General features: G+C 35.0%; 1 protein-coding gene across 1 annotated transcript in view; it reads left to right on the forward strand.

The window, feature by feature from the left end:
• Positions 1 to 15,570, forward strand: part of COL3A1 (collagen type III alpha 1 chain) — a 40,786-nt gene that overhangs the window by 8,414 nt on the left and 16,802 nt on the right. Inside the window, exons 2-27 of the mRNA XM_007108048.2 lie at positions 1,895 to 2,097; positions 2,352 to 2,402; positions 2,839 to 2,952; positions 4,242 to 4,322; positions 6,110 to 6,163; positions 6,626 to 6,679; positions 7,440 to 7,493; positions 8,150 to 8,203; positions 8,367 to 8,420; positions 9,081 to 9,134; positions 9,563 to 9,607; positions 9,747 to 9,800; positions 10,248 to 10,292; positions 10,872 to 10,925; positions 11,335 to 11,433; positions 11,988 to 12,032; positions 12,199 to 12,297; positions 12,499 to 12,552; positions 12,675 to 12,782; positions 12,971 to 13,024; positions 13,635 to 13,733; positions 14,061 to 14,114; positions 14,272 to 14,370; positions 14,697 to 14,750; positions 14,861 to 14,914; positions 15,246 to 15,299. Coding sequence (XP_007108110.1) covers positions 1,895 to 2,097; positions 2,352 to 2,402; positions 2,839 to 2,952; positions 4,242 to 4,322; positions 6,110 to 6,163; positions 6,626 to 6,679; positions 7,440 to 7,493; positions 8,150 to 8,203; positions 8,367 to 8,420; positions 9,081 to 9,134; positions 9,563 to 9,607; positions 9,747 to 9,800; positions 10,248 to 10,292; positions 10,872 to 10,925; positions 11,335 to 11,433; positions 11,988 to 12,032; positions 12,199 to 12,297; positions 12,499 to 12,552; positions 12,675 to 12,782; positions 12,971 to 13,024; positions 13,635 to 13,733; positions 14,061 to 14,114; positions 14,272 to 14,370; positions 14,697 to 14,750; positions 14,861 to 14,914; positions 15,246 to 15,299 — 1,844 coding nt within the window. The remainder of the gene's footprint in view (positions 1 to 1,894; positions 2,098 to 2,351; positions 2,403 to 2,838; positions 2,953 to 4,241; positions 4,323 to 6,109; positions 6,164 to 6,625; positions 6,680 to 7,439; positions 7,494 to 8,149; positions 8,204 to 8,366; positions 8,421 to 9,080; positions 9,135 to 9,562; positions 9,608 to 9,746; positions 9,801 to 10,247; positions 10,293 to 10,871; positions 10,926 to 11,334; positions 11,434 to 11,987; positions 12,033 to 12,198; positions 12,298 to 12,498; positions 12,553 to 12,674; positions 12,783 to 12,970; positions 13,025 to 13,634; positions 13,734 to 14,060; positions 14,115 to 14,271; positions 14,371 to 14,696; positions 14,751 to 14,860; positions 14,915 to 15,245; positions 15,300 to 15,570) is intronic.

Raw genomic sequence — 15,570 nt, forward strand, 5'->3', positions numbered from 1 at the left:
ATAAAGTTAATTTAGAGAAATTTTTAAAAAATAATTCATCTTAAGAAAAGGGAGCCAGTGTAAAGTTTGAAGAGTGTATGTCATACAATTTTATTAAACAACTTCCATCTCATCAAAATTTTCAGGGCTTTTCTGAAAACCAGTGAATTTAGTTCCTAAATATGTCAGTTCTGCTTAGAGAACAAATTTAATGCCTAGATCCTTTAAAAATTACTACTGTTCATAATAATATGAAAAAGATTGCACTTCTCTTAAGCATATCTTTCAAAACACCATTTAAATAGGCCTACTTCATTCACATGAGGTAAGCATTTTGGCATTCAGCTTTTATGCTCACAAAGTATAAAGGAATGTTCCTTTAAAAGCTTAGACAATATTTCTTTCCAATGTTCTCATCTGTTTCAAACATGGAGGAGGAACTAAAATAACTTTTTAAAATAAGCAGATTCTTTCTTGCCTACTTAAAATTGCAGTGAAACAATCATACTTTCTTTTATTAGCTGTAAACACATTGGGTAATTGTAACAAGAAAAGACTTTTAAACTTCTTGAATCCATCAGGGGTGTAGTACAAGATCATTAAAGTTGTACCTGCACACATAGATGGAAATGAGGAGGGGAGGTATGCTGTAGAGTCCCTAGATTCTAAAATTCTCCTTTTTGTGTGAACTTTTTTTTACTGAATCAGCCAAACCTCTCTACCGAAAATATTTAGCATTACTTCAGGCATGGAGAGGATATAAAAACAGGAACTTGAAGAGGTGATCTTCATGGCTGTATGTAGTATCCAGGTGGAAAAAAATCTCAGGACTCTCTCAAAGGCCTCTTGGCCACAAGGCACCAAAAAGTGTTCTTAAACGACTTGCCTTCTCCCAGGCAAGCCTCTTTCAACAGACAAAAGTTCGGGCTCTGAGAAAATAAAATTCACTGTTTCACAAAAATACAAATACTGAACAAGTATATGATTTGTTGTTGGCAAAAATTTTTGCAGATGTTTAGAAACCTGTAATTTATTTTCTCAATTACTGGCAAGCTATCATAGTAATCCCCAAGAGCTAAAGTTGTATTCAAGCACAGTCCACAGCTAATGCTTTAAGAATTGAGACCTGGTTTTGTTTTGGCAACCCCTAAGCTGATTCATTGTTAATAGCTGCTGAAATTTCAGTATCTTACATATAATTAGGAAACAAGTCTAAAATTTTGGTTGAAGCAAATTTTTGACCATTTTAAGCCACACATACACACGGTCATGATTCATATTTTTCCCTATCATTCTATTCCTTGCCAATTTTTGTTTAAAAAACTTTTTTTTTAGTGATTTGGAAACCTCTTTACATCCATATGAGGTATACAATATATTATAATATATCATATTATGTTGACCTACTAATGCCCAACAGAGCTAGCAGTGATATTCAATACATACAATAAGACTTGTTAAGATTTTCCCAGGAATCTGGAAGAGTTTTATGTTGCCCAGAGTAATTCAGTTTTCCCCTGAATTTCTCAACTAGGTTAATCAAATCCAGAAAGTCTTCAGAGTTAGTGACAAAATCATCTTTATAGCTTAATATTCCCATCTATAGTTAAAGCAAAGAATAGAAATTAGATAGAAAAACTTGTTTTCAATTGCACAAATTAATAAATAAATGTTTAAGTGATTGTCAGATTTCCACTGGTGTTAAGTTCTCACTACAAGCAAAAGTAAAATACCTACTGGCCCTAAGGAAAATTTACCTTGGTATGCCAATTTGATGTTAATAAACAGATTTGGTATTTAAAGCAGTCTCTTACTACTTAGCAAATTATGGAGGAAGACCATGATATTCTTCATAATTTAATTTTTGGATTTTTTTGAATGTGTAAAATATCACACCATCTCTCTTATTTTTCAGTTGTTGAAGGAGGATGCTCCCATCTTGGTCAGTCCTATGCGGATAGAGATGTCTGGAAACCAGAACCATGCCAAATATGCGTCTGTGACTCAGGATCTGTTCTCTGTGATGACATAATATGTGATGACCAAGAATTAGACTGTCCCAACCCTGAGATCCCATTTGGAGAATGTTGTGCAGTTTGCCCACAGCCTCCAACAGCTGTGAGTTTGAAGAAAATCTGTACATACTCAAGATTCATATTTAAACACATGAATAGTTCCTATGTCATAGGAGCCTGAAAGGAAGTGAAAGTAATGTCTAGCAAATAATCACATGGGTATTACCAGTAAAAGGTGAACCTTCCTGTTAAAAACCAGGGATTGGATGCAATTTAGGATAAGAAATTGGGACACACTTCATGGGAAAATTGTTCCTATCTATGTCTTGTTTAATCTATATCTTTTCCATTTATTAGCCCACTCGCCCTCATAATGGTCATGGACCTCAAGGCCCCAAAGGAGATCCAGTAAGTAAACATTCTACAGTGAAAGGAAATTCGTTCCTTGATGAGTTTGCTTTCTTTTTTTCCCTTCTAAAAACCTTTCCATATTTGAACTTTCATCATGTATACATTTCCTTTAGTACCACATATTTAAATAATGACACATGATAACTCAAACTGAGAATCCATAATTGTGCATGTAAAGATTCAGATTTCCCCAACTTTGTATAATGTCATCATCCCTATTATTGGTTTGAAAAATAACATATAGGTCAATATACAAAGGAATAAATTACACTGAAATTATTCACGTGATTTGGGTAAAAATGGATAGATTCCCAAGAAAACGTATCCCTATGTTGATTTCTTATAAAGCATAGAAGCTACAATTTAATAATGATTCTAAATCACTAGGACTTTTCAGTGTTTTGTTTATTTTTATCTCTGATTTTTTTTTTAGGGTCCTCCTGGTATTCCTGGGAGAAATGGTGATCCTGGTCTTCCAGGACTGCCAGGTTCCCCTGGTTCTCCTGGCCCTCCTGGAATCTGTGAATCGTGCCCTACTGGTAACCAGGTAATAAATTCCAGGACTAAAAGAGTACCCCATTTAAAACTACCTGGTTCATTTTCTTTTCTTTAGTCTATATGATATCTCACTTCTGTGGGTTCTTATATCTATTCTCTTATTTTATGTATTTAACAGATTCCCATCTAGTGCTTATATAGGCTAGACACTCTTTAAGTGCTTTATAAATATTCACTTTTCCTCGTAATTCTAATGCTATTGCTACTATATCTTTGCAAAATTTCCCAGCTTCTAAGCAGGCATATAATATATGCATTAGGTTTGAAAAATGAAACATCAATTCCCCAAAGAATTAACCTATAGAATTTAGGAATTGCTATAACTATTCCCCTTATAATCCTGATGGTAAAGCCTCTGAAAGTCTGGACAAAAGCAGCTGAAGAGCTATGAACACTCCTTAACGACTTCAAGTCCAGAGGATTATTCAAGCCTATGCAACTACTCTTGCCAAGCCTTCAGAGCATATCCTGCTCCTCTTGAAAAGCATGGCAACCCACTAACTCTGCATGTAAAGCAGATAACTAAACAAATAAATAAGACAACATTTCTACTGCATGAAATTAGGAGAAATTAGAAAACACATATACAAATCACTGTGGGTTGAAAAAAAAGATTTTCAAAAATCAATTTGACAGGAAGCAAAGGATATAGTCTAACTTATTCTTATCTTGGTACCGAACAGAATCCATTGCTAGGCCTAGAATTCAAAATAAAATGATCTCCCAAACAATCCAATAAACACATGAACCTTTCTATTAAATCTCGTGCTTGTTTTCTATGGGGATGTTTACTTTTTGGCGAATCTGTTAGGTACATTAACCAAAAACTTGAGATATAAATTTTACTTGTATCATTAACTTTTGAGAAAGTACTTTGACATCTTCATTTTTTCTGCTCAAAGTAAGAAAGTCAGATTATATGATCTCAAGGCTCTTTCAGCCTTCGTCTATAATCTTATGTTTCTAAGGCTGTAGATATCACTTAGAAATATTTTTAGTAAGAGCGTATAGAAACAAATTATTTAGAAACAAATTGCATACAGTCCGTTGAAAGATTTGTGCATTGCATAGGCAAGTATTTCTGTAAGACATCTAGTATCTAAAGTTACAGAAAGAATTAGCAAGATAATTAAATAATACATACCACACTCTCTGGCATGCAGAAAACTTTCTATCAGTAAACAGATGTTGCATGCATTTCTTCTAAATGCTTCTGAAAAGAACTATGATCTATATACCAACATGATCTTATTTATCTACCTGGTCTCTTTGCTACAGAACTATTCTCCCCAGTATGAGGCATATGATGTCAAGTCTGGAGTAGCAGGAGGAGGAATCACAGGCTATCCCGGGCCAGCTGTATGTACAAGTGTTTGTCAGCTTTAAGAGAATAATTTAGCCTTCCACTCTGTTAAATCTCGAATGGTTGTTCTTCTAGTAATACAGTGTTATGACAGAATTGTACAAAACAGCTTATTCTTTGTTAAGGCCGGGAAAGAAAATGGTAGGTTTATCATGATCCTTCTTTCCTAACTCATTTTTTGTCTTCACTGCCTCTTATTTCATGCCTGTTTTTCCACTCCTTCCTTCTTTACAAAACCACCTATTCCAGGGGCACACCTGCCTTCATACTTAGGTCTCACACTCATATATTTCCTAATTTTAACCCAATTTTGTTATTTTTCACTTCCACTTTTCCTTTTTCTCACCTGAGTTGTTCAAAACCTTCTTTCAATGTCTGCTCACTATTCAAATGCTGCTTTCTAGATGACAATCCACTTGATGACAATCCAATATCACAATTCATCTCACCTCAAATCCTGAAATCAAATACAAATATTTCCAGAATTTATCGAGTATTTAAGTTCATCTAATGTAAATGATATCAATTCACATTGTATGCAAAGTGTTCCCTTCAATGTAAATGACTTGAAGTTTTGATAGAAGAAAATAGCAAAAAAGCATTGAAACCTAGGCACGTGTGCTTGACGCATGGTGTCCCACGTAGATGACCCTTGTTGAAGAATAGCCATTAGGAGGAGCAGTACTATGGAAGGGTATCATTTTACTGCCAGAAACAGGTATGTATGTATAAATGAGACATGAAGCTGGATTCCCAGAGATTATGCAAGATTGCTGCCCAGATCATTGGACCCCATAGTTGTGACTTCTAAAACTAGAGAGGACAAAATTTCAGCTATTAGATCTAAATGATCAGTTAAAGAAAGACCCTTAACTGGTAAAAAGTAAATTGTAAGAAGAGAATTTTACTCCTCTTTAAAGTTTTAGAGCCTGTGACTTTGTTGTGTATATTTTAAAACCAGAAGGACAAATGTATTAACTATGTAAATGTAAACATCTGCTGTTACTCAGCTACATTCACATTATGAATCCTATTTTTCAATCAAATATACTGTTTTTACTAAAAATAAAACCAAAAAAACTAAAAAATCCACTACTTATTAAGATTCCAGAAAAAAAGTTACAAGATAAAATTTAAGAAGAAACTCTAGTTTTATAAATTTATTATCAGTATTTATAAATAGTGTGCTACAAAACTGAAGATTTTCTAGTTTAACCTGTATTTCTGAACAATGATAAATCATTTACAATTTATTGTTATCCCACGTACGATGAATCTTACATATGCATCTAAATCTTCATATCAACACAACTCAGTGATATAGTTAAGAACTTTTGGGTTGATTTACATCATTATTTTTAGAAACTGGGGTTTATAGTGTGCAGATCAATATTTTTCCACATTGAGTTGCGCTGCCAGGCAAAAATATGCTTCTTCACTAGTTCGAGTATCACCTTAATGTTGCAGAGATTCTCAAAGCATTTTGTATAGATTTTTCCAGATTTTGAATGCACTTTTTGGGGAATTCAGGTCAACATTTTATAACACCAATAATTTTTATTGACTCTGAGAGAATTTCATTTAGAGTGAAGTTTTTGTGATGAGATTTTCATTTAAAATTAATAAAATTAATTAATCTATGAATAGTTATCACATAATGAGGTATGCTGTTCTCATTTTTAAAGATGTCAGTATCATTCCAAACAGAGACATCTCTGGTGCCTGGATAAAGTGTATTTCGGATGCATTTATTTTGTACTTATCCTTCAAATTTTTGTTCCAGGGTCCGCCCGGCCCACCTGGTCCCCCGGGTGCATCTGGTCATCCTGGTTCCCCTGTAAGTATAGCCATTAATGGTGATTTCTTCTTCATGCATATTATATGGATCAAGTTAATACAGATCTTGCTGTAATTTTGCCATTCCAGCAAGCATAATCCCAATTAAGTAGAGAAGTAGCAACCAAGAAACTATCATTCCTTCAAAGATGTTGGAATTTCACATTTAGTTCCTTTTAACTATTAGCAATTAAAACCTTGGTAAAATTAAAACACATATTTAATTTGCATGTCATATGGCTTCAAGTATGAAACAATTCAGTTTCAGTGGAATTAAGTGTGTAGAATGGAATAAATTAACTCTATTTTGATCTGAAAAATTGTGGTTTCAATATTTATAAACTAGAATAAAATTCGCTGACTACATTCACAAATTCTGATTTCATACTGTCTTCAAGATGTAAATGAATAATATGAAGATTAAGTTAGTTTAAAAATATTTACGTATTATTCTATCCACTAGGGTTCTCCAGGATACCAAGGTCCCCCTGGTGAACCTGGGCAAGCTGGTCCTGCAGTAAGTAACAATTATATCTATATTTAATAAATTAACAGTTCTAGATAGAAACCACCTTCATTTTCTAAAACATAACCGTCGAATTCTACAAAATATAGATCAAATTTATTTAAAATAATAAATTGTCCTTTTATGATCGTTGAACTGGTTTCAAAGATCTTTTGGACTCAATGGTTTAGATATCTTAGAGACACTTACTATTTTAATCTAGGAATTTCCTTGCTAATTAGCCACCACCACAGTCCACTTCCTAGTGCGAATACAAATCCTCTTTCTCTTAAATAGAAATTAATTATCCTGTAGCCACTCAGTTCACCTGCATGTCTACTCTTCTGAAATATAATTTAAAAATTAATTTAGTAGAAATAAGCATAGTCTAACAAAGTCCACCAAGAAAACATGCTGTGTAAATAAGGTGAAGTTAGTTTAATATTTCAAAATATTTGAAAATACCTATACATTTAAAATTTCAATATCTCAAAAAATGTAGAAGTGCACTTGGGTTTATAAATACACACAGGTGATATAAAATACTGATACATGGTACTTTTAATTTTCATAAAAAATAAGTTTAATAAACAGTAACAACAGGATTTAATATAGGTATACTATTAACTCGGTGTGTCATTTTCATGATGAGAAACATTGATAGTATTTTTTAAAAGGAGTTTTTTTCTAGAAATACACATAATTAGAATAATAAATTGATTGTAACAGAAAAATCTACAGATATATTTGTTTTTTATTTCCTTTTTTTCAGGGTCCTCCAGGACCTCCTGGTGCTATAGGTCCATTAGGTCCTGCCGGAAAGGATGTAAGTTTTTAAAAATTAAATGGGGATACAGCAAAATTCAGGTTGGAATATTCTAAATAGTATATCCCATGTTCTAGAATCTCAAAGAGAAAATCCTTACTCAAAAAATTGTTGATATCTTAATAACTTTTTAGCTCATATCAATCTCTGAATATCTACACAGTATTTGTATGGCTACATATACCAGTTTTTGAATTCCAAACCAACAAAACCCCCAAATGTGCTTCTTGACTCTGTCAAGAGGAGTCATCCAGTGACTACATCACTTAACTAGAGAAGACGCTTCTTCTCTCTGTCTCTTGTAATAAAGAAATTTGTATTAGTTCTTTATGAACTTGAAAACTTAAAAACACAATTAATATTATGCCAGTCTTTCTTTCCCATTGAATTTCCAATGGCAAATTCTTCCCACTGGATTGAGAGGTGATCATAATACTTGTTTGGAGTGATGCCTGCGTTTTTTATAAGTATATATCAAGGTGGGAGAAGCTCTCCCCATTCCTTTTACTAGGAAAGCTGTTCTCACAACTATATGTTTAGTCCAACCATTTTCATGAGTCCTTGGTGAGAAAAATGCAAAATAATCAGTTCACTAATTGGTTACAATGAGTTTTCTCTTACACAAGCTCCCGTATATTCTTTATTTCTCCACCTAGGGGGAATCAGGAAGACCCGGACGACCTGGAGACCGAGGACTTCCTGGCCCTCCAGTAAGTCTTCAGCATGCAATGAATTAGTTGGAGTAATCACAATGATCTTAGATTGAAAATTATTATATAATTAAATTAAACTTAAAAAGGGAAGGCATTTTTACTACTGGATTGTGAGTCTATATGAAAGTTCATTAATATCTTTTTTATTCCTTATTTTTAGGGTGTCAAAGGTCCAGCTGGCATGCCTGGATTCCCTGGTATGAAAGGACATAGAGTAAGTACAGTTTCTAAATTGACTCTAAGCTGTTGCATTTGGCTATGTTTACTTACCTAAGCAATTTTATTGGACAATTGAGTGTGTGCCAAAAATGATTGATTCTGACTAGTTGTTTTTTATTTTCTAAGTCTATCAACTTTATCTGTTGACCAAATCAACCAGTTATTTTACATAAAGTAATAAAGCTGATTTTAAGTGTATGGAAAATACTTGCAAAACAGTAAGTTTCTTACTGCCACTGTCAGAAAAGATGAAAATATACTATTCAGAACTATTCTTGACTTAGTCAATATGATTTAGAGACCGAATCAAATGACTTATTCTATGCAAAACATTAGATAGAGTAAACCAGCTGAGCCAAAAATTGATCAACTTCATAGACATAAAAATATATGAAACTGATACTTGCCTTAATGCTACATTTAAAGCAAATTCCTAATTGGACTAAATTGTACTTTCTAATTAGTTCATGTTTTTTACTGTAAAATCAATGTCCAAGGTCTTCAATGCACTTAAAAGAGTTTTAAATTATTCATGTCAATGTTGAAGATAGTGCTATGTGGTAAAGCTAGCTATAAAAAATTTAATGTAAAGTTTTTAACTGTTCTGAATTGTTAACAGATCTTAATATTTTTACCACTTTTATGTATTTCAAAGGGCTTTGATGGACGAAATGGAGAAAGAGGCGAACAAGGTGCTCCTGGATTAAAGGTAAATCACAACAAAATCATATTTTCATAAATAAATTTATTTAAATATTATAGCTATATTTAAGATTTATATTTTAGGGTTTGCCTTTTTCTAAAACATACCTGAGTTTTGCATTTTAAGAGCTAAATAACAGCGACTAATTGAGATGTTCTCTTAAAATTTCCATGAAAGCTGATAACTTGAACTGTCTAGATTAGAAATAATTGAGCGCCCCTGAGTAACATGTTGATTACTTCTGTTTAGTCCTCAAGTTTTTAAAATGCAAAAATTGAGATTTATAGCATATAAGATTGCTAACAAAAATTTGGTATTGTTAAAAGGTAATCTTTTTCTTGGTTCCATATGTTTTATATAATATGCTGTGTTGAAAAAGTTATAAATTTCTCCTCCTGTTATACAAAATGGTGACACATTTTACATGTTTCTAGGGTGAAAATGGCCTTCCAGGTGAAAATGGATCTCCTGGAGCGATGGTAATTATATTTCTTATCATACAATTTTCAGTTTTACTATTAACTTCCACCTAATGCAAAACTTGCCTCGCTCACTCTCCAACCATTCTCACACATATCTAGTTTAAAATAAGACCACACTTTTAATTTTATTCTGTAGGGTCCAAGGGGGCCTGCTGGTGAGAGAGGACGACCAGGACTTCCTGGAGCTGCAGTGAGTATTCTTACTGACATTACACAATTACAACCCGAGTCACTGAGAAGTGTCTCAGTCAGTTTCCAGGCTGTGACAATCTGCAAGAAGTTTTCTATAAAATTGCAGTTAAAGTCACTTCCATAAAGATTTTAGCCATAGCTATATGCAAACAAATAAGTGTTTTATAGTTATTATCTGTTGAGGATTTTTTAACGTGTTAACTTGGCATATTTATGCATTAATTTGCCTTCAGTTCTGTAAAACACAGAATCCAATCTTTCTACATCAGATCATTGCTGTACCTTTCAGAATTTCAACAATTTCCCTCTAAAGGTATATAATTATTAAGCAGATTTTAATATACTTGAGGAAAAGTCAACTCAATTGAGTCAGACTTTTAGTTAAAATATTACTTGTGACCAGCCTTTCAGAAAGAAGATATTTGAGACCAACTTCTCTTTTTAGGGAGCTCGAGGTAATGATGGAGCTCGAGGAAGTGATGGACAACCAGTAAGTAACTTTTCATCTAACCCTGATGGGCTTAGTGGAATGAGAGATTATGGAATTTTGGATTAGTGGAATAACATGGATTGTAGACATAAAACTCAACGTTGTTCATAAATGTCTGATTCAAACTGACACTGATCCCATAAACAAAATCTAGAAACAATTAATCTAGAAATGGTAAGCCCATAAACAAAATTCTGATACTCCTTATTATACTTGGCCAGTTACTAACATCTGTATGGTGCTTACAATGTTAGTTAAGGGCCAATATTGGATATGACAATTAAAAGAGTCCTGAAAAATAGATAATAATGCTATCTCTATTTTATAAATGAGAGCTCAAGGCTAAGGGACCTGCACAAAGTCACCAGAATTCATGGCATAAGTTGTCGGGCATGGGGGATCCAAATTTTCTTTTTATTTTACCACACTATTTCTCCACGTAATGTTCATCTCTGATGATAAATACTGTTTTTATCTAATTTTCCTCTGTATTGTGTATGTACCCACTTGTTATTTACCAGTAGTGTTAGTTTTCTTTTACTTGATTAAGAGCTCTTGAAATGCTATTTATTTTTTTAGGGTCCACCTGGTCCCCCTGGAACTTCAGGATTCCCTGGTTCCCCTGGTGCTAAGGTAAACATGTATTTCTGTAGAAGAATGTAAAATATATCTTTGAGACAACAGAAAATCATTGGGCTGCTTCTTGAAAGTGATTTTTTTAAGAGTCAAGTGGATTTCTTTGAGCTATATAGATCTTTAAAGCCCTATTCTTGATTCCAAAAGGGGTTTTATCCCTGGCCTTTTGCTATTCTGATCTCTTCTGATGTCTTTTCTTTTTTCCCAGTCTCTTTCTGCAAGCAGAGATAACACAGTCACACACATAGTTACCATTTTTCTCTGCCTATATGATTAATGAAACTTTGCTTTAATTATCATACTACTTCAGCCTTTGGGAGATGGGTTTAAACAGGACTGACTAGCAAACTGGCCAAGAGATTAGAAGTGGCAAGGGAGACTGACTACTTAGGGTTTTATCCCTTAGGGTGAAGTTGGACCTGCGGGATCTCCTGGTTCAAGTGGCGCCCCTGGACAAAGAGGAGAACCTGGACCTCAGGGACATGCTGGTGCTCCAGGTCCTCCTGTAAGTACCAAATATGGCTGATTAAGGGAGCGCATTGCTACACTTTATTTCATGAAAGCATATGTTCTAATGTTGCTATCAATTAAAATTACTTTTTTTGCAAAGAAATGTTGCTTAGTGCTCTGCAATAACTCTACTATGATAAATATTGATTTGACTAGTACCGAAATTAGTTTTGTGGTCTGTACTTTTCTAGAATTTATGAATTTTATGGTTATATGACAAAGAATAAGTAGAGGATGGATAGTTATCTGATACTTTGAAGACTGTGCCCCAAACTAATCACCAATCAGAAAAATTCGGAAAATAAACAAGCCCAAAAACCTCTTCTCTATGTACTTATTTAATAATTTAGACCAAGTGCATATTATCTTTAATTTATTCAGATAATGATCATTTTCTGCAACATTTTATGTGCTGTGCTGTAGTTGGAAGAATCACCTAATCTCTATAAAGCACAACACCCATCAATAAATTTATTTTAGTTATATAAGCAACTTCAAAAATATATGCACTATTTTCATTCTTATTAATATGCTCTTTTCCCCCTCTAGGGCCCTCCTGGGAATAATGGTAGTCCTGGTGGTAAAGGTGAAATGGTAAGATGCCCCCACCACTCACCTGCATTCAGCCACACACATATTATTGGCTTCCTCTGCATTTTTCAGGACAATACATTTAAGTTAGTTACTTAGTTATTTAGTTAGTTATTTAGAAAAGAAAGTTCAAGTTTGCCTAATGTTAATGTTCTTGGATTGTTTCTAGGGTCCTGCTGGCATTCCTGGGGCTCCTGGACTGATAGGAGCCCGCGGTCCTCCAGGACCCTCTGGTACCAATGGTGTTCCCGGGCAGCGAGGTGCTGCAGTAAGTTGTCTATTTTTCCTTTACTGTCTGAAAGGTGTGGTTTATTTCTCACAGTAAAAAAAGAAATAGCAGGCTCTTTGTTCTTGTTCCATTGAATTTATATTGATTTCACTCTGGTTTTATAATTGAATCAGGTGTGACTGGTGATTATTTTGTTAGTCTATTTTCCACATTTTTAAACCAAGATTATGTCCCATTTAGGGTGAACCCGGTAAGAATGGGGCCAAAGGAGAGCCAGGACCACGTGGGGAACGCGTAAGTATCGCCCTAACAGATTTGATTATTTCTTAGAAATGTATACCATAATCAGGAAATAAACAGGTAAAAAATTAGCAATGAAATTCAGTCATTATTTCTTTATTGACCTCCTTTCACAGGGGGAAGCTGGTTCTCCAGGTATTCCAGGACTTAAGGGTGAGGATGGCAAAGACGGTTCTCCTGGAGAACCTGGTGCGAACGGACTTCCCGGAGCTGCAGGAGAAAGGGTACGTTTCCCATGGGCATTGGAAAGGAAAACAATCATAGAACTTCACCTTCACTGTAAGGCAACCATGTTTGTTCTTAATCTGAGTAGTACTCAATCCCAAATATTGTTTTGAAGCATTTCACAATATGAGAATTATGAAAAAGTTTTGACACTTTGGACTTAAATATTTGCCTTCCACTATTTCAGGGTACGCCTGGATTCCGAGGACCTACTGGAGCAAATGGCCTTCCAGGAGAAAAGGTAGATAACTTTAGTTTTCAATGTTCAGAAATGCTGGTGCTACACATAGGTATATTCTTCTATACAGTTTCCCATTAATTAACACCTAACTATCTGAATGAAATATATTGGAGTTAAAAAAATAATAATTCCCAATGTAAAACAATGATTTCATTCCCTGCTCAGCCATTCTCTTAGCTTTGTAACTAACGTTATTTAACCTCTATGAGAATTCTTTAATTTATCTGTCAATTGGAAACTATTTATCTCAGTATCATTGCAAGAATAAGTTAGACTAAAATGCCTGAAAGTTCTTTGGAAACTCTGAAGTGCAGTGCAAATCTGATTTCCTAACATCAAAGATATTTGATTTTATATGCACCAAACTATACTGCTAAGCCCACTAAATATTGCTTTCTTCAGCATGTGATGTTCATCGAAGTTGCCTTAAAATATTTCTGGTATGACAACCCAAGCTAATAGGTAACGGTGATTTACGCTGAGCATGCCAGCAACACCCCAACTCTCTTTAAGGGACCAAAAGAAGTTCTCTAGTTGCAACCTTAGTACTGTCAACGTTTAGGTCAATGAAGGCTCTTTTACATACATGTTGATTTATTTCATCACGTAGGGTCCCCCCGGGGAACGTGGTGGTCCAGGCCCTGCAGGGCCCAGAGGAGTTGCTGGAGAACCTGGCCGAGACGGCCTCCCTGGAGGTCCAGGATTGAGGGTAAAGAGGAACACTTATTTGATTGACACTGTCGTTTACTAAGAGGAAAAGCAAATGAAGAACGTTCAAAAATAACTTAAATCAGACTATACATTTTGTAGGCTCAAAACAAAACAAAACAAAATTCTCTGAAGAAAACTTAAGCTAGTATAGATTGAAGAACACAAAATAGAATGCTTGACGAAGATATTTACAGACAGAAAAACGTGTGCAAATATGAAGCTACATATGTCAGTGGAAAGCTCAAAATTTTACAGATAGGTGCTGTTAGTTTTTTTTTTAATTATCATTTTAAAATCAGCTGACTGACTGAATTCTTCAATTTAGGGTATGCCCGGTAGTCCTGGAGGACCAGGCAGCGATGGGAAACCAGGGCCTCCCGTAAGTACATTTTTAACATCTCATTTTACAAGTCCAGAGAATAATGAAATGCACAGTTTGGACTAGGCTTGATGTATATTGTATAGCCTTGGTATGTACATGTATATTTTGATCAGATTTTTATGAAACCTCTATTAATATAATTTTTTCTCATTAGGGAAGTCAAGGAGAAAGTGGTCGACCAGGTCCTCCAGGCTCACCTGGTTCCCGAGGTCAGCCTGGTGTCATGGGTTTCCCTGGTCCTAAAGGAAATGATGTGAGTTCCTTCCTTCATTTCTTCAATAAATATTTGACAAAAGGTCTTGTACTTTCTATATGGGAGTGCAAATGGCTAAAAATTGATCTCCACTTCAAAGCACAGAAGAGTATATGAAAATCAAACTACCATGTGAGAAGGGAGCTAAAGTATTTTTTCTGGAGTTCTGGGCAAAGAGTGGAACATTTATGGAAACCTAGTTCTCAAAAGTAGTTTTCAGTTGTGGATGTATGCATGTGTGTGTAAGGGACAGATCAAAAACATGAGAGAACACTATAATGAATAATTTCCTTTTGAGAATAAGTAAATACTGGCTACTTCTTTAGGGTGCTCCTGGAAAGAATGGAGAACGTGGTAGTCCTGGAGGTCCTGGCCCTCAGGTATGTAGCTTTCATCCACTCATTTCCAGTCTTCTAGTAGAAGCATTTCTCTCCAACTCTATGACTTCTATTATCTTTATCTCTGCTTCCATAACTGCTTTTTTTTTCAGGGTCCTGCTGGAAAGAATGGTGAGACTGGGCCTCAGGGTCCCCCAGGACCTACCGTAAGTTTACTCACATAAATTGGAAATGGAAGTGGATGGGACTGGGGCCAAGGGAAGACTTTGGGAATTATAAAATCTCTGACACTATATCATTACAGTTCACCAAAGCAATTACAAAGCTTGTTTAGTTAGTTAGCTAGCTAAATACTAATATTGAGTAAAGTTTATGTTGTACATGTCTCCCTTGCATCACTTGCACAAGCCAGACTCTGCCCTCCTTTACACCATTAATTTTTTAATTAAGCAACTGTCCTGATGAAATGAAAACTGTGTGAACTAAATTAGAAAGGATATCTTTTAATGAAGCATCTCAATATTTTTTTGTACATAGGGGCCAGGTGGTGACAAAGGAGACACAGGAACCCCTGGTCCACAAGGATTACAAGTAAGAATTTGTTACTTAAATGTCATTGGGCACCGACTTTTTTCAGTACTTTCCTTTGATAGTTGTATTTGTTGAGTTAATCAGCTGTTCAGGTTTTTTGTGACACTAAAAGATTATAATGCATCCTAAGCTTAAAATGGGTGGATCTGGCTTCCCTGGTGGCGCAGTGGTTGAGAGTCCACCTGCCGATGCAGGGGAAACGGGTTCGTGCCCCGGTCCGGGAAGATCCCACATGCCGCGGAGCGGCTGGGCCCGTGAGCCATGGCCGCTG

This window comes from Physeter macrocephalus, chromosome 2 (assembly GCF_002837175.3).
Source record: "Physeter macrocephalus isolate SW-GA chromosome 2, ASM283717v5, whole genome shotgun sequence".
NCBI lineage: Eukaryota > Metazoa > Chordata > Mammalia > Artiodactyla > Physeteridae > Physeter > Physeter macrocephalus.